Consider the following 22453-nt stretch of genomic DNA (forward strand, 5'->3'; position numbering starts at 1 on the left):
TAGTATCAAAAATTATAAAGGGGTTGGATACAACATTTCTTTACAAAAAAACCAGGTAACGTGGTACGTATGCGCGTGGGCGAAGAGAGGTGGCTCTATGTGCAACCGAAAGAACATTCTGACTTGCCTTTAATATGTCACATAGAAGTGATAGTTATTCGGCAAAAGTCAATACGAGCTGATGGTTATTTAATGCGTGTGTCTCTCGTTTGAGGGTGTGGGATTTGAAATCAAATGACAAAGTTTAGGCGCTGCGTTTATAGATATATATATATATATATATATATATATATATATATATATATATAGTTATCTATAACAGCAGTTTATAGAAGTTAAAAAAGGATGTAACTGTATATCTAAACAAATGTCGCTTGACAAAAACTGAATGGACATTTATATAAACACATAGAGGTCTAATATACTAAATTTACATAAGATATCTAACTCTATGAAAATATATGAACATGTCTCTAAACTTATAGATAAATATTAATTCATTAACTAATTGAGAATTTTTGATTAAATTCGATTTTTTTTTCCAGAAAAAAACATGTTTCGATTGATTTCATGCATAGCCTATGCTCCATCGTCTTCTTCCTTTTCACTCCAAAATTTCTTGTTTTGTTTGTGCTCTTAGTCACCGTCGTTGGTTTTAAATCTACTGTTTCTTCATCGTTTGCAAAAAAAACTCTAGCTATATATATTGGTCGTTTCTTCTTCCCAGATCCACTTACGTCTTTACCTATTTTTTTAGATCCAGTTTGGACATTCACAAATCTGCGTAAATCTATACTTTTGTGTTTGCATGTTCATAAGTTTTCTTGCGGGTCCATTAACTGTTCATCCCCCTCATAATCCACATCTAGCAAGACCAACCTTGTTCGGTCTCTACCTATTCATGTTTTTAGCAATCCAAGTTAATACATGGATATTCACAATTGGATAAGACTCATTATTTGCAAACGTAGAGCTCTATGTTACATTGGCTATGTTACCTTCGAGGTATGTGTCATCAACCACCGGCGCTACGTCCCTAGCAAAAGTTTGCACTGGCATTTCAAGCATATAAACATAATAAACACGACGCTAGTTTTCTTATCGGTTTGAATGAATTAGAAAAGAGTTGAGAGAGATATAAACATAAGATCTACATCTATTCTTTGTAGATCTATTTGTGAAGATCCAAAAAATGTTTTAGATTCTTATTTGTATCGTGAAAGTTATATTTTCCTATGAATTAACAATGGCGGTGTGAATAATAAACACAACACTAGCTGTTTTTCTTATCAATTCGAATATTAGAACAGAGTTGAGAGAGAGATGAACATGAGAAGGAGAGAGGTGTGTGGGACTATGAGAATGAGAGAAGTGCGTGGGGCTAAAATTGAGAAAAAAAATGGTTAATTATTATCATTATCTTGAATCATATTAATACCGAAAATTTAAATAACTCAAAAAATAGTTTCTCTCACCCAATTATCTCGTATTTTTTTATGGTCAATTCATTTTTCCCAATATTTATTTTTTTTCTTTTTCCTTTCATAAAATATTTGTAATTATTTAAAATTAATAATTACCACTGAATCGAAGAAGCTTGCTTAGATATCATCGAACTTGCTCCAACTGCTCTCTCTTAGGATCTCAGTTTCTTCCATCCATGGCGTCTCTTTCTTCTACCTCTCTCTCTCTCCCCAAGAATTCTCAACAACTCCATCCTTCATCTGGTAAAAACCTCTTTCAATCTCTCGAATCTTTTAGACTAATCTTCTTCGTGCTATATAGATTGTCGATTCCCGTTTTGAGCTTATGAGATTTGATATTATGATTTCTAATTTAGTATCTCAAGAATCCAATTTGATTGTGTATTGGAGGATCTTGGTTCCTTTTTTTTTATGTTGGGTCCTTTCTTTTGTCAAAAATGGTTTTGTAATTCATTTCACAATGCAAAATTAGAGCTTGAAGAGGTTTTGGTAGACATAAGTGTTTATCGAAAAAGTGTGAAACTTTTGTTTCTGATACACTTTTTAGCTTCCATTTGTGTCATAGTTTAGATATCTTGAGGCAGTTCCACTAATATCTCTGTATACAGTTGTGGTGATCTGTCAAAAATGGTTTTGAAATGCATGACAGAATGCAAAATTAGAGCTTGAAGAGGTTTTGATATAGATAAGTATTTATCGAAAAGACGAAAAAGTTTGACACTTTTGTTTCGGAATCACTTTATTCATCCTCCATTTGTCTTTGGTTTAGATATCTTGAGGCAGTTCCATTAATACCTCTGTAACAATTGTTTTGTTTTCTCATTTCATATAGTGAAAGTGAGCTTTCTTTTGTGTTAGAAAGAATCGAAATCCGGTTTGCATCTTTTTATGCAGATATATAAGTCACTGATTGTTGTTTGTTCTTATTACCTTTCATGCTAGGTGTTTTTCTGAAGCCAAATGCTTGTTGTGTCAGTGTTTCTTTTGGACTAAATCGCTCCAACAAACTGCATATTTCTGCTCCTAGAAACAAAAGGATTCTAACCATTCAATCTGCATACAGGTATAGGAGTTGATCCTCTTCTTATTGTTCTCTCAATTATTGTTTGAGATGTCCAAAAGTCTCTCATTCATTATTTGTCAAGTGGTTCTCGACTATAAACATCATACCTCCTGAATAACAACTAATGTTTACAGAGACGGTTTGCAATGTCTGATAGAATCAAATCTTGCAGAGATGATGATGGCTCAGGCAGCACAGGCCTATTTGTTGGAGGGTTTATTTTGGGTGGACTTATAGTCGGTGCCCTCGGATGTGTATACGCACCACAGGTAATATTCTGAATCACATGGTTTAGGTATAACACTCTCTGCTCTCCTTGACAATGTTTGTGAGCTATATCAGATCAGCAAGGCTATAGCTGGAGCAGACCGAAAAGATCTCATGAGGAAATTGCCCAAATTCATCTATGATGAGGAAAAAGCTTTGGAGGTAAGTTGGGATAACAATCACTATATTGCTAAGCCTGATTCATATTTTATCTCTTTCTGTTGATTTACTTATGAACAATGCTGTGTACTTTTAATGCAGAAAACACGTAAGGTACTAGCTGAGAAAATTGCTCAGCTCAACTCTGCTATCGACGATGTTTCATCTCAGCTAAAATCAGAAGATACTCCGAATGGTGCAGCTCTAAGCACCGATGAAGTCGAGGCTACTGCCTGATATCATCTGTTTTAGGATTTGAATCGAATCACGGGAGATTACTTATTATGATCCCAATAATTGTTTTCCTTTCTGTGTAATGTTGTACAACTTTTCGTCTATCTTTAAACGACTGCCTTCTTCACTGTTTCTTTTGAAATCGGCGTGTTGAAGGATATCACTGTTATATGCCAAACCTGATGTTATGAAGACTATATATTATATAATGTCCTGATCTGAGCTAACTTCCTGAAGAAAACTATCTGACATGGAAACAAGAATTATAAAATGACTGCCTAGAGAAACTTGTGATCAATGGCTCACAGAATCTTATCCCGATTTGTATCTTACCTACATAATAACCACATATTTCTTTGCTTCACTTTGAACCATTGGTTGCTTTTGATCAAAACCAAAGGATGTGTGTATGTATGTATATATTCTAACGCTCAAAACTGATCAGTAGCATTCGTAGATTCTTCTTGTTTCTCTTGCAGCTATGGCCACACATGCAGCTCTCGCCGTCTCCAGAATCCCGGTCACACAGAGACTGCAGTCTAAGAGTGCCATTCACTCTTTCCCTGCTCAATGGTCCTCCAAGGTACTAACTCCCTCTATCTAGCAAATACCCTCTCTGTGTGTGTTATGGTTTGTTTTATCTGCTTCTCTTGTTACTAACTGCACAGAGGCTAGAAGTTGCTGAATTCTCCGGTCTGCGTATGAGCAGTATCGGTGGGGAAGCATCTTTTTTCGATGCCGTAGCTGCACAGATCATCCCCAAGGTGACTGATTGAATTAATAACTGTATTTTTTATATATGAATGTGCATATATGTGATGGGTTTGTGAAATATTAGGCTGTGACAACATCCACTCCTGTTAGAGGAGAGACAGTGGCCAAACTTAAGGTTGCGATTAACGGGTTTGGAAGGATTGGTAGGAACTTCCTCAGGTGTTGGCATGGTCGCAAGGACTCTCCTCTCGAAGTTGTTGTGCTTAATGACAGTGGTGGTGTCAAGAATGTAAGTCTCTAATAAAATTTGTGATCTCTTCTTGTGGAACACATTTTTGACATTGATGAAATTGCAGGCATCCCATTTGCTCAAGTATGACTCCATGCTTGGAACCTTCAAGGCTGAAGTGAAAATTGTGGACAATGAAACTATCAGCGTTGATGGTAAGCTCATCAAAGTTGTCTCCAACAGAGACCCTCTTAAGCTTCCATGGGCTGAGCTCGGCATTGACATTGTTATCGAGGTGAATTTCTATCTAAACCTGCATTGTTCTGATGGCAAATCGCGCAAACAAACTTAGTTAATCGAAAAAAGATAATTGGTATATGGTTATGATCATCAGGGAACAGGAGTGTTTGTTGATGGGCCAGGAGCAGGGAAGCATATCCAAGCTGGAGCCTCGAAAGTGATCATCACTGCACCAGCCAAAGGTGCTGATATCCCTACCTATGTTGTGGGCGTCAATGAGCAAGACTATGGTCACGACGTTGCTAACATCATTAGGTCCGTTTAAAGTTAAACCTCTGATCTCATTAAAACAAGAATTACTTTGAGTATTCATGTTTCATTTTTGGTCTCTTTTGGCAGCAATGCATCTTGCACCACCAATTGTTTGGCACCCTTTGCTAAAGTCTTGGATGAAGAATTTGGTACATTTTCTTTTCTCTGCTTTACTACATGTTTCAAAATGGTTTCTTTCAGCTCATACATGAACTAAATTACAGGTATCGTCAAGGGAACAATGACAACCACACACTCTTACACCGGAGACCAAGTAAGATTCCATCTTTGTCTGTCTATCTATGTTGAAACCTAACAGAAGAGCTTGCTTGTATTCTCAAAATATTTCACTACTAATATTTAGGAGTATTGCTTAGGTTTTTTTTGTTTTTTTTTTGAATGCATGAAAATTTTAATCATATTGGAATGTGGTTTGCTTATTTGGGTTCCGTTTATGTAGATCGAACACTCCTAACACTTGTACTACAAAGCATTGAAATGATACTGCGATGTGACCCAATACATTCATCTAATCGATAGTGACATATATTTGTTTGAAATGAATGATTCAGAGACTTCTAGATGCATCACACAGGGACCTAAGGCGTGCAAGAGCCGCAGCACTGAACATAGTGCCTACCAGCACAGGTGCAGCCAAGGCGGTCTCATTAGTGTTGCCGCAGCTGAAGGGTAAACTCAACGGGATTGCACTCCGTGTGCCAACACCAAACGTCTCAGTGGTTGACCTTGTTATAAACGTTGAGAAGAAAGGTTTGACAGCAGAGGACGTGAACGAGGCCTTCAGAAAAGCCGCTAATGGACCGATGAAAGGCATTTTAGACGTTTGCGACGCCCCTCTCGTCTCTGTTGACTTCAGGTGCTCTGATGTCTCTACCACCATTGATTCTTCCCTCACTATGGTTATGGGTGATGATATGGTCAAGGTGGTTGCTTGGTATGATAACGAGTGGGGTTACAGGTGAGATATATAACACATTACATGATATCATTTTATGTTTTAACCTTTGATTGTTTGTTTGTTTACGTTTGTGTTTGTGTTCGTATTTTAGCCAAAGAGTAGTGGATTTGGCTCACCTAGTGGCTAGCAAGTGGCCGGGAGAGGAAGCTGTTGGAAGTGGAGATCCTTTGGAGGATTTCTGCAAGACAAACCCGGCCGATGAGGAATGCAAAGTCTATGAATGAACAACTTTGATCATTTCTTTCTTTATTTTTCACCAAAACATTACTTTATATCATGAGTTATTATTCGAAATCGTATTATGCATACCTCTTTGTTTTTCTTCATTTACGATTCCATTAAGAGAGATACCATAGATTTTCTTTTAAAAAAAAACAATCTCATAAGGTTTTCTTGTCTGATGAGCAACTATATGTTAAGACTGAGGAGAAATGTATTTGAGAACCATTTTATGCTACATGTTAAAACGGAATTTATTTGAGCAATGTATGACAAAACAAAAAAATTGTTTAATTTGGTTTACAAAAAAAAAGATGCATAAGTGTGTAACAAAATAATGAAACATCCAATCTAGGGAATAGAGATTTGATCTTTTCAACTTGATTTCTTTATTGTACGATGGTTGAAATTGATTTTTTTGAATCTCCATTGATGAATCTGGAAACTATATTATAAATATTAAAAATTTCATGATACATATGTTATTTTATATTAGAAATGAAAATTAAAGAAAGAATAAATTAAAATCAATGTAAGGTATATATCATATAGTTTTAAAAAATAAAAATTAACGACGATTTGTCAATTGAATTTTCAACCCATACAATAACAACAAAAATAACAAAATGGTATTAGGCTAATTTTTTAATTGAGTCTACAAAACTTTTAAAGGTGTAGGTGAAAAATGAGAAAATTATACAAAATTTGTTATTTCGATCATTTTCATTGCAGCTCTTCAACCAACTCAGTGTTTTTTTCTCAAGCTCCAATTGTTTCTTATTAGACTCGAGATTCCATCTTTTGTTTCATCGAGAACTAGTTTCCCCAATTACTGAACCTTTCGGATCAAGGAATAGTTGCACACATTCTAGAAATGAATCAGTCAATCATTGTGGTGAATTTTTAATCAATGCTTTAGGCAAACTCTGCAGGAAAATAACAAATGTTAAATTAGTAACATTCGATTAGTTTATTTTAAACACATTCATACGAAAAAAGCAAAAAAGACGTCTCCAACTATTCCGATTCCTATGACTTTTTTCTTTCTTAGGGACAACATAAAAATATTAATAAATGTAATATAATCATATATTTTTATAATTATATTTCAGAAATTAATCAAAAATAAATAATTTATACTTTTTTGGAAATTTTAGCAATTTCGGATATGATAGAGGTTTCGTAGACTGAACTGAAGAAACACCAAGAGATAGCTGCTAAGATAGTTGAGTCTAGGCCTGCGAGTTCGGGTTTTCGGGTCGGGTCGGGTCGGTATGTTCGGGTTTCGGGTTAATTGTGAAATTTTAAATGTTGCCGAAGATAACCGAAATTAATTTCGGTTCGGTCGGTTCGGAAACCGGTTATTTCGGTTTTTCAAAATTTAACCGATTTAAACCGAAATACAAGTGTATGCAACCAAAAATCACCATTTCTACTTATATCTACCTGTTATTATCATCAATTCATCAATATGCAATCAAACAAACAAAATCATAAGAAATATAATATTATCATTCATCACCATTGATCAAACAACATCCAAAAGGCATTACCAAAAGTTCAAAAGTAAACTAACAACATTCATATTTCATAAGATCAAAAGACATAATATCAGAATAGAGAGTTAAGAGTTAACGAGAGAGAGAGAGAGACAAGTTGGGTACACATGGTGATGGTCCAAAAAGACAGAGCCCTTCAAGTGATCACGGCGGCAAGTCTGCATCATCAGCCACTGTTTTGGATCCTACAACTGAAAATAATGAAGTAAGTCAATAAGATATGAAGTAAAATTAGTAAATCATAGAAAGACTATAAGAAACAAGAAATTTGAGTACCCAAGGACTCATAAAAAATCCAATTCTTCTAGCATTTGAACCAAATTTGCAAGCTTCTCTTGATGAATGGTATTCCTCAACCATTATTGTGTGCAAATGAGAGATTCAACCATGTGAGGGGATAGACAACTCCGGAAAGGATCCAAAATCCTTCCACTTGTACTGAATGCCGACTCTGAAGCCACAGAAGACACTTGAATGGCAAGGACATCTTTTACAAATTCTGACAAGACTGGAAACTTATGGTTGTTGCGTCTCCACCATGATAAGACATCATAGTCCATACCCAATCTGTTTTTTTGCCTTGGCACAGCCTTTTCCAACAAGTAAATGTCAAGCTCACTGGTCGCTACATCATTCACTGTCTCTGTAGCCAGCTCATCATACAATGAATCCTTACTTTCTAATACATCATCCTCCTCAAAAAGCGGTGCCAAATCATCGACTTCTCCACTCTTGTTTCCTGTACTTTCAGCTTGAGAGTTGTTACATAATCTCTGCACATACTCTTCAAACAAGTTCTTCATCAGCTTCTTAATGGAGCTTTTCAGATGGTCACTTTCCAAACTATCCTTCCCATAAAGCTTGTCAAAGCAGATATTAGCAAACTGCATCTTGTTCCTAGGATCAAACACACTAGCAATGATCACTAGTGGATTCATATTGATCAGTCTATCCCAATACTTCTCAAGTTTGGCCCTTCATATCCATTCCTTCAAGCCGCAACTCTTGATCATCATTGATGCTCAAATTAATCAAACTTCTTTCAATAAGCACTATCTCATGGTAAAAGATTGTAGAAGTAACTGTCTTAGTGGCTGAAAAAGCCAAGGTGCAGTTGAAAAAGATCTTTACACTATAGGAAATTGGGGTATTTATAGCATCCGATAAACGCTATTTATCGTTTACATAGCGTTTTAGTAAGCACTCTATCTACCTCCATCATAGTAGATCAGACACTTTATATAACGGTTTTCTGTTGCGCTACAATAGAGAGAGTTATAATAGCGCTTAATATAATGCAATGGTAAAATATATAATAGCATTATGTTTTTGTTATATTTGACTTTATGCACAACAGTTTTTATTAAAGCATTCGCATTTTGTATTGCTATTATTTTTGATGCTCGTTTTGTTCAGTTTTGATCATTGCTAAAATATGGAAATATGGTTTCATTATTGCAATTTTAAAAACCATAACATGATACAGAGAAGAACACATTTTTTTTCTAATATAAAAGCAAAGCCACATCTGACATTAAGTTCACACCAAGACATAACAAGTCATAATAAAGTCATTGAGCTAGCTAGCTCTAAGTACTAATACTACAAAACTCACACAAACTAAAACAATGTTTCAGATAAAAACAAGTTTGTCATTTGGCCAAGCCACTGTAGTACCTAATGCATCAGCAATGATTTTGACCTATGAATTTGGTCTCCAAACTGGTGCATCTCCAATCTTAGCGACATCTACCCAAACCTTGGAAGCATTAAGACCCAATGGAACAAAATGGATGACATCTGTTGGGTTTGTAGAACAAACTCTGCCTTCTGCAACTTTATCTCCTGTTCCAGAGCAATCTAAGATGATGCATTTCTGCTTTTTTCCACCTTCACTAGTGTCAGTGTTGTTACTTACACTTACACTATTACTTTGCAATCAATAGTCCAACAAATTCATCTCATATGTCAAGATATCCAGAAAATGCAACAATCCAACACCATTATAAGAAAAATTAAAGGTTTGGAAATTTACCTTAGGTGATGCGTTCTTTGAAAGTGATTCTTGACGTGACTGTGGTTGAATGAAATGAACCTTATGTATAGGCCATGCAATGTTCTCATGTAGTGCATCGCCAATAAAACTCATGTCAGCACTTGGTCTCTATAGAAAAGCCTCTTTGTTAACCACTTTAGTAACAGTCACAATTGCAGCATTTGGACCCAAAGGAATATTTGTTGACCATTTCTTTTGGGTCTGTTGAATACAAACTACCCTCAACTATTAGTTCATCATCCGAATTCCAATCAAAAATCAAGATCTTATCATCTAATGCATTTGTAGCCGCCTAAAGAGTCAAGCCAAACAAAAATATTATAGGCCATATTTTCATAAACATAAAAATTTGTACAAGTTCAAAGAAAAGAACTTTTACCGATGAACCAGCAGTCTTAATTCCATTTGGTGAGTCCATATTGTCTAGAATTATCTTATCGAATGGCATGCAATTTTGCTTCCAACTGCATCACCAAGTGAAGTAATAGTTGTTGTAGGCCTCCATACAGCTGTTTCTTTGTTTGATGCAGACCTCACTGTAACAGCTGCTGCATTAGGACCAAGTGGAATACGTCCAATCTTGTACATTAAATTAGCAGAGCACAATTCTGCTTCCCCTACAACAACCTCAACCTCTGAATACCATTCCAGCAGCTGACACCTAGGTCCTCCATTGTTAACATTATTGGACTCGGAGTTGCAACCATCATCACGCTATCTCCAAAAGAAAACAAAGATTTATTTAAAAAACTTACAAGTAGACATGAAGTTAGAAACAATCAGAATACTAATTAAATTACCTTTTTCCCTGCAGCTACGTGACGAACTTCATTTTGTAGGCTTTCAACCTTGCCGAGCAATTATGCTTGTGTTGCTTCAAGCTTCTCCACATGTGTGTCTCTAACATCTATGAATGCTAGCTTGGAAGCAGTTATCCCTCTGCTCATTCCTCTAACTCTCCTAGATTTGTCTTTTCCTAATACTTGACTCACAACATCATCTTGGATACTAGCACTAGAGGTGGAGTCCATATGACTATCTATTGTTTTTATTTCTTCCTGAATCAAAAAATTTGAACACAATTACTATAAGCTACACAAAAACTCCACAATAAAAATTTGATGAGCTCTTACAACAATAGCTTCAAACTCTGGCTTAACAGGTTTCCCATCCGAATGTGTATGTCCTACTATCCAGACTTTACTTCTTGTTACCTTGCTAGGGTCAGAACTCTTTTTCTTCTACAAGTATCAAGTGAATAAAATAGGGTCAGTCTTTTCAGTGTAACAAATTAGTATAGTACTTGGAACAAACATACCATTTCATGAGCTAGGCGAACCATTCCTTTCCGGCTAGTGGTGTGGGGAATCTGATTCTTCCTCAAATGCCTATATTTTTCACTTACTTCCTGCAAGTATAATCCAGAAATTAAGCTAACAAAACACCAAAAATAAACAGGAAGTAAAGAGAACAGTTAAACCTATATACAACCTTAAAATACGTGGATGTCCTACTCTTAACCCAATTAGTCCAAGCTGTCACAGATTGGATGTTGCTTGGTTTCAAGTTAAGGATATGTTGCTTACTCCTTGCAGAACGCACTTTGGTAAGAAGCTTACACTTAGAAGCTCTCCATATACACCCCATTTGTTTGAAAACACAATCTTTTTGCCAATCTTCTGACAAATTGAACCTTCCCTAAAATACATTACAAAGAATACATCAACAGTTTGTAACAGAAAGTTATTTTTATAAACTTTAAAGAATACCTGGAACTCCTCCCATAATGTGAATTTGGTTTGATCATTAAGGTACCTCCAATCTTCGAGAGTATATGGTACATGCTCTCTCACAAGTGGTCCAAGAAAGGAGGAAAGAGTGATAGATCCTTTCCCCACATGTTCAGCACGACGTGTAAATTCAACTTCAACCTTCTCCTCATGATTTTTAGCCACTTTATTCATCTTTGTTGGTCCCCTTGTTTTCCTCTTCTTGGTTTCTGGCTGCTGTGTCTGACCATCTTCTGTGGTATGCTGCTCAGTCTCTTCTTCAATAGGGTGAGAGTTACTTTCTTCTTGAAGATGTTCTTGTCCTTCATCCTCATTCACTTCTTCTGTTGAATGCTGCACAAGTCTTCCTTCAACCTCCTCCTCATCCTCCTCCTGCTTCATACGTATGGTTTTAGTCACTTCTATAAGAGTCACTTCCAAGCCTTGCTGCCGCTTGCTACGTCTTGGAGCGCTGTTACAGCAATATATAGTCTTTGTCATCTTGGTTCAACTGTAACAGTAAAGCAACCAGTCAACCATTTAGGAAAAAATTAAAGCCAATTATCTTCTAAGACTCCTTGACAATCATCCCTGGCACAAAACTAAAAGCAACCAAACAACCATTAATTCCTAGATCTACAATTCGTCGAACTTATCAATCCATCACTAAGAGTCTTTCACAATCATCCCTGGCACATAAACTCTCGTCGTCTGAAGCAACAAACTCTGCTTCTGTCTCTAACTCATGATATCCCCTTGGTGGCGCCCTCATAACTACATACCAAGGTGAGGAGTCTTCTTCTATGGAGTAGAACACTTGATTTGCTTGGGATGGCAGAATATATGGATCTTGAAGAAATGCTGATTGGTTTACGTGTAGGTTCACTAGTGTAAAGCCGTCTTCTTCCTTAACACCATTCCCTTTGTTGGCCCATTTACACTTGAATAGTGGAACTTGGAACATGTGGTAGTCTAGCAATATAATCTCCTTTATCACCCCATAGTACAAAACTATATCTGCCATCTGATTAGTATCTCGTGCGCTCGATCTTCACATGCTGAAGGCTTCATAAGTGACTCCACTGTTTTGAGTCTTCCTCTTTACATCCTCCGTATGAAACCGATGCCCATTAATGATATAGCCCTTATAGCTCTGGACTATATGTCTTGGTCCAAATGCTAACCACCTCAGCTTGGTGGAATGATCTTTTGAGTTTGTGGGGATCTAATGACAAGAAAACAAGATAATAATAATAGTCAATAATCATTAGTGAGTGAAAACAAGATAATAATAGACAAGCTCTAATTATGAATCCAAAACAATGATCAGACCTTTTCCTTTACCCACTGTGAGAACTTTTCCCCATGAATCTTCCATAAATGAGTTTCATTCTTTCTGCATCGGATATCCGTGTTTTGTAATTCTTCCAAATGCATACTGGTTCCAATTTCTATAAGTTAGTATTCATAAAGTTAAAACAAATAAAATGAAGATATGAAACTCAAAATAACTTACTCAACATAAGGATTCATAACAGATGTGTTCATTAGAACATATCGATGCGCTATTTCTCTTTCTTTATCACTGAGTCTAACTTTTGTAGCTCTTTGAAGGGGACGACCTTCAAGAATGCGTGGATCTGTCTCAACATCCTCATTACGGTTGGCTTCTTCTTCAACAGGGATAGAATTCTGTAGAAACTCCAAACAAAATGCAATGCATTCTCCAGCTAGATATCCTTCAGCCATACAAGCTTCTGGCCTAGCATAGTTTTTAACATAAGACTTTAATGTTTTCATGTACCTATATTTCAAACATATAACATCATTGTCAAAATTTATTTTAAAACCAATCTAAATATCAAAATATAGAAACAACAAAGTATAGTACCTTTCAAAGGGATACATGCATCCATCTGAAATGAACTGGCCCTCCCAAACGTGTCTCTCTTGTAAGATGTACATGAAAGTGAAACATGATATCAAACATAGATGGAGGAAAGTACCTCTCTAGTTGGCACAATGTCTCAACAACCTCTGCCTCTAATGTTAAAAGCATCTCCGAATCAATTACACGCTGACACAATTTATTAAAGAAGTTGCATATTCTGGTCACTGCAATCCGAGGACCTCTTGGTAGAGTTCCTCTCAAGGCAACAGGCAACAAGTTTTGTAAAAGGACATGGTGATCATGAGACTTCAAGCCACCAATTGTAGGAGGATCAAGTGACACACAGTTACCAATATTTGCACAATAGCCATCAGGACCTCTGAATTCTGATAGCCTCTTGCAAAACTTTTTTTTCTGCCTTTGATAGCCAATAGGCAGCTGGTGGTAAATATTTCTTCTTACCTCGAACTTGTGTGTGTAAGTTGCTTCTAATCCCCATGTTTTCCAGGTCTTGTCGTGCCTTCAATCCATCTTTTGATTTTGCACTTTGCATCAAAATTGATAAAATGGCATCAGAAACGTTCTTCTCCACATGCATTAAATCGATGTTATGACACACCGGCATATACTATCACATAAAAATAAAAAAGAATTAGTTCAACATATGCAAAACATTTTCGATTAGCTAAACCATCTTAGATATTAACTAACCTTCTAGTAAGGTAGTTCGAAGAGAATAGACAGCTTCTTCCACCTCCACTTATTTGAGTCTTCTTCACATTCTTCCTGTGAAACCTCCTCGTTATCACCCAAATCAGATCTTTTCCTTTTGCTTTTCTTCTCTAAAGGTTTTCCAAAATCATTTCTAAAATCTTTCAGCATCTCAAATATTTCTGAACCAGTCTGAATTCTACGAGGAAACCCTTCTTCCACTGAGTTGTCAAACCACACTTTCTTTCTTCTATATGGATGCCCAGGACTGAGGCGTTTCCTATTGCCCATATAGACATTTTTTCTACTAAACTTCAGCCATCTAAAAGGTGTATCCTTCCCACAAACATTACACGCTTGTTTACCTTTCACTTTACAACCTGCAAGTGTTCCTAACCCCGGATAATCACTGATAGTCCATAACAACATAGCTCTAAATATGAAATTCTCCTTAGATACCGAGTCGTAAACTTCAATACCCTCATTCCATAGATCTTTTAGATCATCTACTAGTGGCTGCAGATACACATCGATGTTGTTACTTGGTGCAGTTGGTCCAGGGATCAATAGAGTCAACATTATGTTTTCTGCCTTCATACACAATGTTGGATGCATGTTGTAGTTCACTAGAAATACTGGCCAGGTACTGTACTTTGTGTTCTGAATAGAAAATGGATTCATACCATCTGTAGATAGACCGAGTCGAAGGTTTCTCGGTTCAGCAGCAAACTGTGGCCATTGATCATTAATTTGAGCCCAAATTGAGGAATCCACAGGGTGTCGCATTGTTCCATCAGTACTAGCATTGCTAGAATGCCACCGCAGATCCTCAGCCATCTTTTTTGATCTAAACATCCTTCTGAATATGTCCTTTATTGGGAAATACCTAAGGACTTTAGCTGGAATCCCTTTCTTTTCCTCACATGTGTGCTTATCCAAATTCCCATCTTGAAGCACTATATCTAGGGCAGCTTATCATATCTCCAAACTCCTTCCTGTAGAGAATGCAATCATTCTTGCACGCGTGAATAATATCATACCCAAAACCAAATGTCTTCAAGAACTTTTTCATCTCATCTATGGATGTTGGAAGCACATTACCTTCATGTAGCATGTCATGTACCATTTTCAAAAGCTGATCGAAATAGTTCTTCGACATCCCACTCTTCACTTTTATTCGGTAAAGACCCATTATTGCAGAAACCTTGGTATAGTTAGGACAGTTATTGTAGAGTGGAGTTTCAGCATCTTTTAACTTCTTCTTAAACTCTTAATCTTCTTTACTTTCAACATTGTCAGGTTGATCTTCATTGTCTTTCCAAGCCTGTAAATTTTCCTCATCCTCAACAACTCATAAGCTTCTAATGAAGAGCTTGGAACTTCATCTGTCTTATTCCGTAATTAAGAACTTCACTAACCTTTGCACATCATCCCAGCCTTTTGAAGTAGGAGGTCCAATCCTCTTCTTTGCACCCTCTGGTCCACTCTCTCCACTCTCTCCATTTTCTTCTTCTGATTCCTGGAGATAGTCATTATAGAGCTTGTCTTCTACGAGTAACTTCTCAAATGCAACTCTAAATTTCAAAGCATTTGTTAGCATGAGATATGTGCTGTTCCACCTTGTCACACAGTCTAAAGACAAGCTTCCTCTACCACAATTACCTGTCTCAACCCTCAACTTAAATGATTTCAACCTATCACCTGATGATCTTACATACCTAATTGCATTCCTAATGGCTACAATGCTTTCATTTACCTTTGCTAGACCATCTCTGACTATCAAGTTCAGTATATGTGCACAGCAACGCATATGGATTAATGAACCGTCTCTAACTAATGCATTAGGCCCCAGCGACCTACAAGCATCTGTGAACAACCTAATTGATTTGTCATTCCCTTTAGCATTATCTACTGTGATAGTGAATACCTTTTTAATTCCCCATTCCTCTAGACATGCTCTAAGATGATCAGCAATGGTGTCTCCTTTATGATCTGTCACAGGCTTGAACCAGATAATCCTTTTCTGCAAATCCCAGCCCCTGTCAATCCAATGAGCAGTGATCACCATGTAGCTGCAAGCAGTTGTAGGAGCAACCCAAATATCAGTCGTCAAAGACACTCTCTGCTGTTCACAGCTAAACAGACTCTTCAATTTAGCTGTTTCACTAAGAAACATCTTAAAGACGTCTTCAGTTGTTGTCCTCCTATAGTGAACCGTGTACAATGGAAGCATATTTGCACAGAATCTCCTAAATCCTTCAGACTCCACAAATGCAAATGGTAACTCACACAAAACAAGCAACTCATTCACTGACCTCCTAAAAAGCGCTTTATCATAAGGAACTGTAGTGATTGCACCCCTCATATCACCAGCCAACACCTTCTGAGTACCAAGATCTTGATGTGCCTTGAAAAACTTGCATCTTAGCAAATGACTCTTCAAGGAACTTGTCCCATGTAACTTAGTATCACAACCAATCTGTTGGGAACAATACCGACACCTAGCTACACCTACAGGATCTTCCTTCTCAATATAATGCTACCAAACTTCAGCTCTATGCGCTTGCTTTTTCTTTGCTTTCTTCGGTTTTGGAACATCACTGCTTGATCGCTCTGTCGTGGGTCTTCTCCTTCTCGCAGAAGATTCTGTAGTACCATCAACTTCCTCACCCAAAAAAGCTTCGTTGTTGTCTTCAGTTTCCGACATCTACATAGAAGAGAATAAGAGATTATAAGGAATTAAGGTTTGAGTCTTTGAAAGTTTGAATTGAAACAAGCAGAATACCTAGACAGACACAACCGGAAATGATAAATTGAGCAATAACATCGATTCATAAAAGCCCCAAACCCAAAGACCGAAACCCTAAATCCCAAATCGAAATCGACACTTAAACAGAGAGAGTAGAGGATTTTGAACTCACCTTATACCAAATCGGAGGACGAACAAGGAAGAATCACTGATAATCTGACGAGGAAGACTAGATTCAGTCGTCGCCGACGCAAATCGAGAGTGAGGCTCGAGGAAGTGAAAGAGATGAAATGAGATTATGGTTAAAATTTTTTGGCTTTTATTGTTAGGTTTAATTTTCGGTTTTCGTCGGTAACCGATCGGAATACCCGAACCGAACCGACCGAATAAAAAACAGAAGTCCTAATTTCATCTATTCCGATCGGTATATCTCCCATACCCGAAGCTTTGCCGAATTTCGTTTATTGGGTTCGGTCGGGTCGGAAAATTCGGGTCGAGTATTTATCCAAATTCGGGTCGGGTATCTACAACAATGTTGAAACAAGAGTAACTGATCGGAGATTTGGCTCCAATTGACATGTGGCTCTGAGAAGTAAGATTTGATGATGTCGGAGACAGACTGGCCGACGACGCTTTGTACACTAAACCTAAAACAATTATTATTTAATTAATTTAATATTTATAAAATTTAGTTGATTTAATTAAAAATAAATTCCTTTCTTTGAGATAAAGAAAAGACATTGGCATATGCCGATATATTAAAAAAAAAAAATACAGAGGATTTGACTAGGAAACACTATTAGAGTAAAAAAAAAGCACAGTAAATGACTACTACTCTATTTTAGGCTGACTCTGATCCAATCAAGAAAAAATGTAATTTGAGAGTAAGTTTTTTTGGTTTTTTTTTTTTTTTTGTCTTTTTCCTCTATTTTAACTTTAAAAGCTGAAAAGTTTTCCACCTAAAAATAGTGGAGTAAACTTTTACTCTTGATTTGATGTTGTTTTATAGCCCAATTATTCTATTTTTCTTTCAGCTCAATTACTCTAAATCCACCAATCACACCTGTACTCTAACGAAGAAAAAATAAATGTTCATATGATAGCAAGCAAAGAACGAACTAAATATAACTAGTATCCTAACTAATATGTATATGTTTCATTATTTTCTTACGTTTTGCTAATTTGTCTTTTTTACTGTTTATACACAGTAAAATAACACTCTAATGTTTAAAATACTAAATCATATTATCCACAAGTTACATATATAAGTAATTTACAATTAAAAAAAATTAGCTATAATAAAATTGAAATGAAGGTGGAACTGTAAAAATACTCCAAAAAGGAGTAAAAGAGAAGGCAAAGGGGATAACGATGGCGACGGCAGCTGTGCTAGGGGTTTGATCTGACTATGCACTCTTCTCCTCCGGCGACGGCGAAGCGGGATCTCCTGGTGGCTATTGAGAATCATGTCGGGTGTTTCGGTGGATGGTTTAGTTTGTGGGTTCGATTGGTTATTGTGGAAATGGCGATGACGGATCTGGTTCTGCGGGTGACGCTCGTGAATACGGTCTGGTGTCTAGATGGGTGGCTCTGTTTATGGGTTCGTATGGTTACATTGGTTTCAGTGGTGAAAAAGGCTTTCAGCCGATGGTTCCAACGGGACAATGGTTGTGTTCTGGGTTTCGATTGCAAGTCGGTGAAGACCAAATTAGGTCGGGTTGAGTTCAGGATCTGGCCTCAATGGTGTGGAATTTCAAAGCTTCGAATTGATTGGGTCAAGTTTGGGATTTGGTTCATTTCGAGAGGGGTTTTGACATCTGAGGGTGAATCTTTGTTGGTTCAACATGCTAGTGGAGGTGGCTTTAACAGGGAAAGCTGGGGTGTTGGGGTTTGGATGATCTTTCAAAGGAAAAGATTCAATATGCGGTTTAATGGTTTCCAAAGGGTGGAGATGGGAGTGTTGTTTCTGTTGTTAGAAGTACTTTAGGTCTGTCAGGTCTCTGTGGTGTTGGTACTTTACATGAGAAAATGGTCGCGATCTGTTGTCCAAAAGGACGCAAGAGAGAGTAGGGAGTTAAGGCTCAATGCAAATATATCCATACATGTAGTAACAAAGATAGTGGAAGTCTCCTCCCGGGCTTGTAATTGGGATTATGGTGATTTGGGTCTGATGGTAGTATTTTCTAGGTGGTCTTTGTTGATTCGAGGGGTACAAAAGTGGGGTAAGTTTATGGTCTATACACATCAGGTTAGAAGTCAAGAAAAGATTATAATTACAAACTATGCTTGGTTTGCTGCAAGATGGTCATGGATTGCAGGATTTCGAAGGACTGCAGGATTTAGAAGGTTCAATAAGGTCGTTTCTCTCTTTTTGAATTGGTGGGCAGACAGGAACTACAAAATCAGGGAGAATAGGGTATGGCAGGAGCAAACAAGGATCTTGTGGGTCATGGGTCAAACCGCGAAACCGGTAAGGGAATATCGGGAGGAGCTAAACCACCAAAGCCAAAATCAGATAAATGAAAGTACTTAGTTGGAATTGTCAAGGTCTTGGGAATAGGGCATCAATTGGATATCTTCGGGATTTGTGGAAACAACATCGGCCGAATTTTTTATTTCTTTCGGAAACAAGACAATCCACTTGTTTTATGGAAAAATTTGTAGGTCATTTTGGTTATAAACATTTAAAAACTGTGGATCCTATCGGTTGTAGTGGCGGTTTAGCCCTTTTTTTTAATAATGATTATCACGTTTCGGTTTTATTTGAGAGTAACCGATTAATTGATATTGAAGCAATTTATAAGGGTAAAGTAATTAATCTTACTTTTGTTTATGGAGACCCGGTCCCAAACAAAAGGGAACAAGTGTGGGAGCGGTTGACAAGAATTGGTTTTACCCGGGATTCTCCGTGGTTTTTAATTGGTGTTTTTAACGAATTAACTGGCAATCATGAAAAGAGAGGGGGTAAATTAAGACACGCATCTTCTTTTATTCCGTTTAATTTAATGATTCAAAATTCTGGTCTCTTGGAATTTCCTTATATCGGAGATTGGTTGTCATGGAGGGGTTGGCGGGATAAAAACCCGATAAGGTGTCGCCTTGATAGAGCTTTAGCGAATGAAGATTGGCATGAATTATTCGGTAATTCTTTTGTTGAGTATCTACCAATGGTAGCTTCTGATCATTCATCGGTGATAGCTACAATTGCGGACAAGATACCACGAAGGAAGCAAAGTTTCAGGTTTGATAAGAGATGGATAGGGAAAGAAGGTTTACTGGAGACAATCGCAACTGGTTGGAATTTTGATACTGAACCGGGAGACGGGAAATTTGTGGGAAAATTGTCTAATTGTTGGCGGGCTATTTCGCAATGGCGGAGAGAGTTAACTCCCTATGGTCGGCAAACAATTGAGGATTTAAAATCAGAATTATATGTGGCGCAGAGAGATGATGGGCGTTCACGGGAGGAGATTACAGATTTAACAATGCAGTTGAAAGAGGCCTACAGGGATGAGGAATTGTATTGGCATCAGAAAAGTCGAAGCTCTTGGAGGCAATTAGGGGATAATAATTCAAAGTATTTTCATGCTCTAACGAAGCAGAGACGGGCAAGGAATAGAATTACGAGTTTACATGACGAAAATGGGAACTGGTCAACGGAGGATAAAGATGTTCAAAATATAGCGGTCTCTTACTTTAAAACTTTATTTACCACAACAAAACCGGAGGTTTTTGAGGATGCTTTGGCAGAAGTACAAATTCTGATTACGGATCAAATTAATGGCTTTCTAACAGCTCCCGCAACGGAGGGTGAGGTGAGAGCGGCACTATTTATGATGCACCTGGAGAAGGCTCCGGGGCCAGATGGTATGACAGCTTTGTTTTTTCAAAAAGCTTGGGCTACCATTAAAACAGATCTTTTGTGTTTGGTTAATTCCATTTTAGAGAATGGGAATTTTGACAAACGGTCAAATACGACTAACATTTGTCTGATTCCAAAAACGAAAAGACCGACTCGGATGATGGAGTTACGTCCTATCAGTCTTTGCAATGTTGGTTACAAGGTTATTTCGAAGATTCTTTGCCAAAGACTCAAGAAGGTTCTACCAAAATTGATCTCAGAAACACAATCGGCCTTTGTAGAAGGACGGTTAATTTCGGATAATATTCTTATTTCTCAAGAGATGTTTCATGGGTTAAGAACTAACCCGTCCTGTAAAGGAAAATTCATGGCTATTAAAACGGATATGAGTAAGGCTTATGATAGGGTGGAATGGATTTTTATTGAAAAGGTATTAAGAAGAATGGGGTTTTGTGAAAGATGGATTAGCTGGATAATGTGGTGCATCACAACGGTTCAATACAGAGTTCTCCTTAATGGACAACCTAGAGGGTTAATAGTACCAGAGAGGGGATTACACCAAGGAGATCTACTCTCTCCGTACATATTTATCCTCTGTACGGAGGTGTTAATTGCGAATATTCGGAAAGCAGAACGGGAAAAACTAATTACGGGTATCAAGGTAGCAACAGCGAGCCCACCGATATCTCATCTACTATTTGCGGATGACGGTTTATTTTTTTGTAAGACTAACAAGGACCAGTGTGGGGTTATCTTGGGGATATTAAAACAATATAATTTAAATTCTTCGATCCAGTTTGGACATAAGGTAGTTGATGATATCAAAGAAGAGATTAAATCTACCTTGGGTATCACTAACATTGGTGGTATGGGCTCTTATCTTGGTTTACCGGAAAGTCTTGGTGGCTCCAAGACAAAGATTTTCTCTTTTGTTAGAGACAGATTACAGATAAGAATTAACGGATGGTCGGCAAAATTTTTATCCAAAGGTGGGAAAGAAGTTATGATTAAATCGGTAGCTGCAGCATTACCAACCTACGTAATGTCGTGCTTCAGACTTCCGAAAACAATCATTTCTAAACTCACAAGTGCGGTTGCCAATTTCTGGTGGAGTTCGAATGGTGATTCTAGAGGTATGCATTGGATGGCATGGGATAAGTTGTGTACTAGTAAATCGGATGGGGGATTAGGATTTCGAAATGTAGACGATTTTAATTCTGCTTTACTAGCAAACAGTTATGGCGGTTGATTACGGTTCCAGACTCTCTCTTCGCGAGGGTCTTTAAAGGGCGGTATTATCGGAAATCCAATCCTTTGGAAAATATAAAGTCTTACTCTCCATCCTATGGGTGGCGGAGTATATGCTCAGCTAGATCTCTGGTTAATAAAGGACTTATTAAAAGAGTCGGATCTGGGACATCTATCTCAGTTTGGGAGGACCCCTGGATTCCAGCTCAATTCCCGAGACTAGCAAAAAGTAATGGTTCAATTATTGACCCATCTTTAAAAGTTAACATGCTTATAGATAGTTGGTCAAATTATTGGAATATTGATCTCCTTAAGGCGATCTTTGACCAAGAAGATGTCGAGTTAATAAGTGCATTACCGGTGGGTACGCCAACTAAGGAGGATACACTGGGCTGGCATTTCACAAAGTCCGGCAAATATACGGTTAAGTCGGGATATCACACCACATGGATAGATAAGTGGGCTACCAACTCATCTTTCATTGGCCCAGATATCAAAAAGTTAAAATCTCATACTTGGCAAGTGCAGTGTCCACCTAGGGTTCGTCATTTTTTATGGCAAATTTTAACGGGTTGTGTACCGGTTACAGAGAATTTAAGGAAAAGAAGGATTGATTGTGACACAGGATGCGCCAGATGTGGTGCATCAGAGGAAACAATTAATCATACACTCTTTCAGTGCCATCCAGCACGACAAATTTGGGCGCTT

At 37.5% G+C, this 22453-nt stretch overlaps 2 protein-coding genes across 2 annotated transcripts; both read left to right on the forward strand.

The window, feature by feature from the left end:
* The first annotated feature begins 1558 nt into the window (after positions 1 to 1558).
* Positions 1559 to 3429, forward strand: LOC9329998. Its single transcript, XM_021011282.1, has 5 exons — positions 1559 to 1727; positions 2427 to 2547; positions 2720 to 2816; positions 2890 to 2976; positions 3076 to 3429. The coding sequence occupies exons 1-5, from the start codon at positions 1661 to 1663 to the stop codon at positions 3208 to 3210; spliced, it is 507 nt and encodes a 168-aa protein (XP_020866941.1). The 5' UTR covers positions 1559 to 1660; the 3' UTR covers positions 3211 to 3429.
* Positions 3430 to 3527: 98 nt separating this feature from the next.
* LOC9327306 (glyceraldehyde-3-phosphate dehydrogenase GAPB, chloroplastic) lies at positions 3528 to 6138 on the forward strand. Its single transcript, XM_021011281.1, has 9 exons — positions 3528 to 3790; positions 3876 to 3971; positions 4046 to 4210; positions 4278 to 4445; positions 4545 to 4705; positions 4790 to 4851; positions 4927 to 4976; positions 5275 to 5681; positions 5773 to 6138. Exons 1-9 carry the CDS (start codon positions 3689 to 3691, stop codon positions 5903 to 5905), a joined length of 1344 nt encoding a protein of 447 aa, XP_020866940.1. The 5' UTR covers positions 3528 to 3688; the 3' UTR covers positions 5906 to 6138.
* The last annotated feature ends 16315 nt before the right edge of the window (positions 6139 to 22453 follow it).

The sequence above is a fragment of the Arabidopsis lyrata genome (assembly GCF_000004255.2).
Source record: "Arabidopsis lyrata subsp. lyrata unplaced genomic scaffold ARALYscaffold_1, whole genome shotgun sequence".
Lineage (NCBI taxonomy): Eukaryota > Viridiplantae > Streptophyta > Magnoliopsida > Brassicales > Brassicaceae > Arabidopsis > Arabidopsis lyrata.

What these genes read in the sequence shown, in the direction of transcription:
- LOC9329998 (XM_021011282.1), top strand. Translation starts at nt 1,661, where the DNA reads ATGGCGTCTCTTTCTTCTACCTCTCTCTCTCTCCCCAAGAATTCTCAA. An exon ending in GATGTGTATACGCACCACAG is followed by an intron (nt 2,817 to 2,889) that starts GTAATATTCTGA and finishes GAGCTATATCAG; the next exon opens with ATCAGCAAGGCTATAGCTGG. An exon ending in ATGAGGAAAAAGCTTTGGAG is followed by an intron (nt 2,977 to 3,075) that starts GTAAGTTGGGAT and finishes CTTTTAATGCAG; the next exon opens with AAAACACGTAAGGTACTAGC.
- LOC9327306 (XM_021011281.1), top strand. Translation starts at nt 3,689, where the DNA reads ATGGCCACACATGCAGCTCTCGCCGTCTCCAGAATCCCGGTCACACAG. An exon ending in CTGCACAGATCATCCCCAAG is followed by an intron (nt 3,972 to 4,045) that starts GTGACTGATTGA and finishes GTGAAATATTAG; the next exon opens with GCTGTGACAACATCCACTCC. An exon ending in ACAGTGGTGGTGTCAAGAAT is followed by an intron (nt 4,211 to 4,277) that starts GTAAGTCTCTAA and finishes ATGAAATTGCAG; the next exon opens with GCATCCCATTTGCTCAAGTA.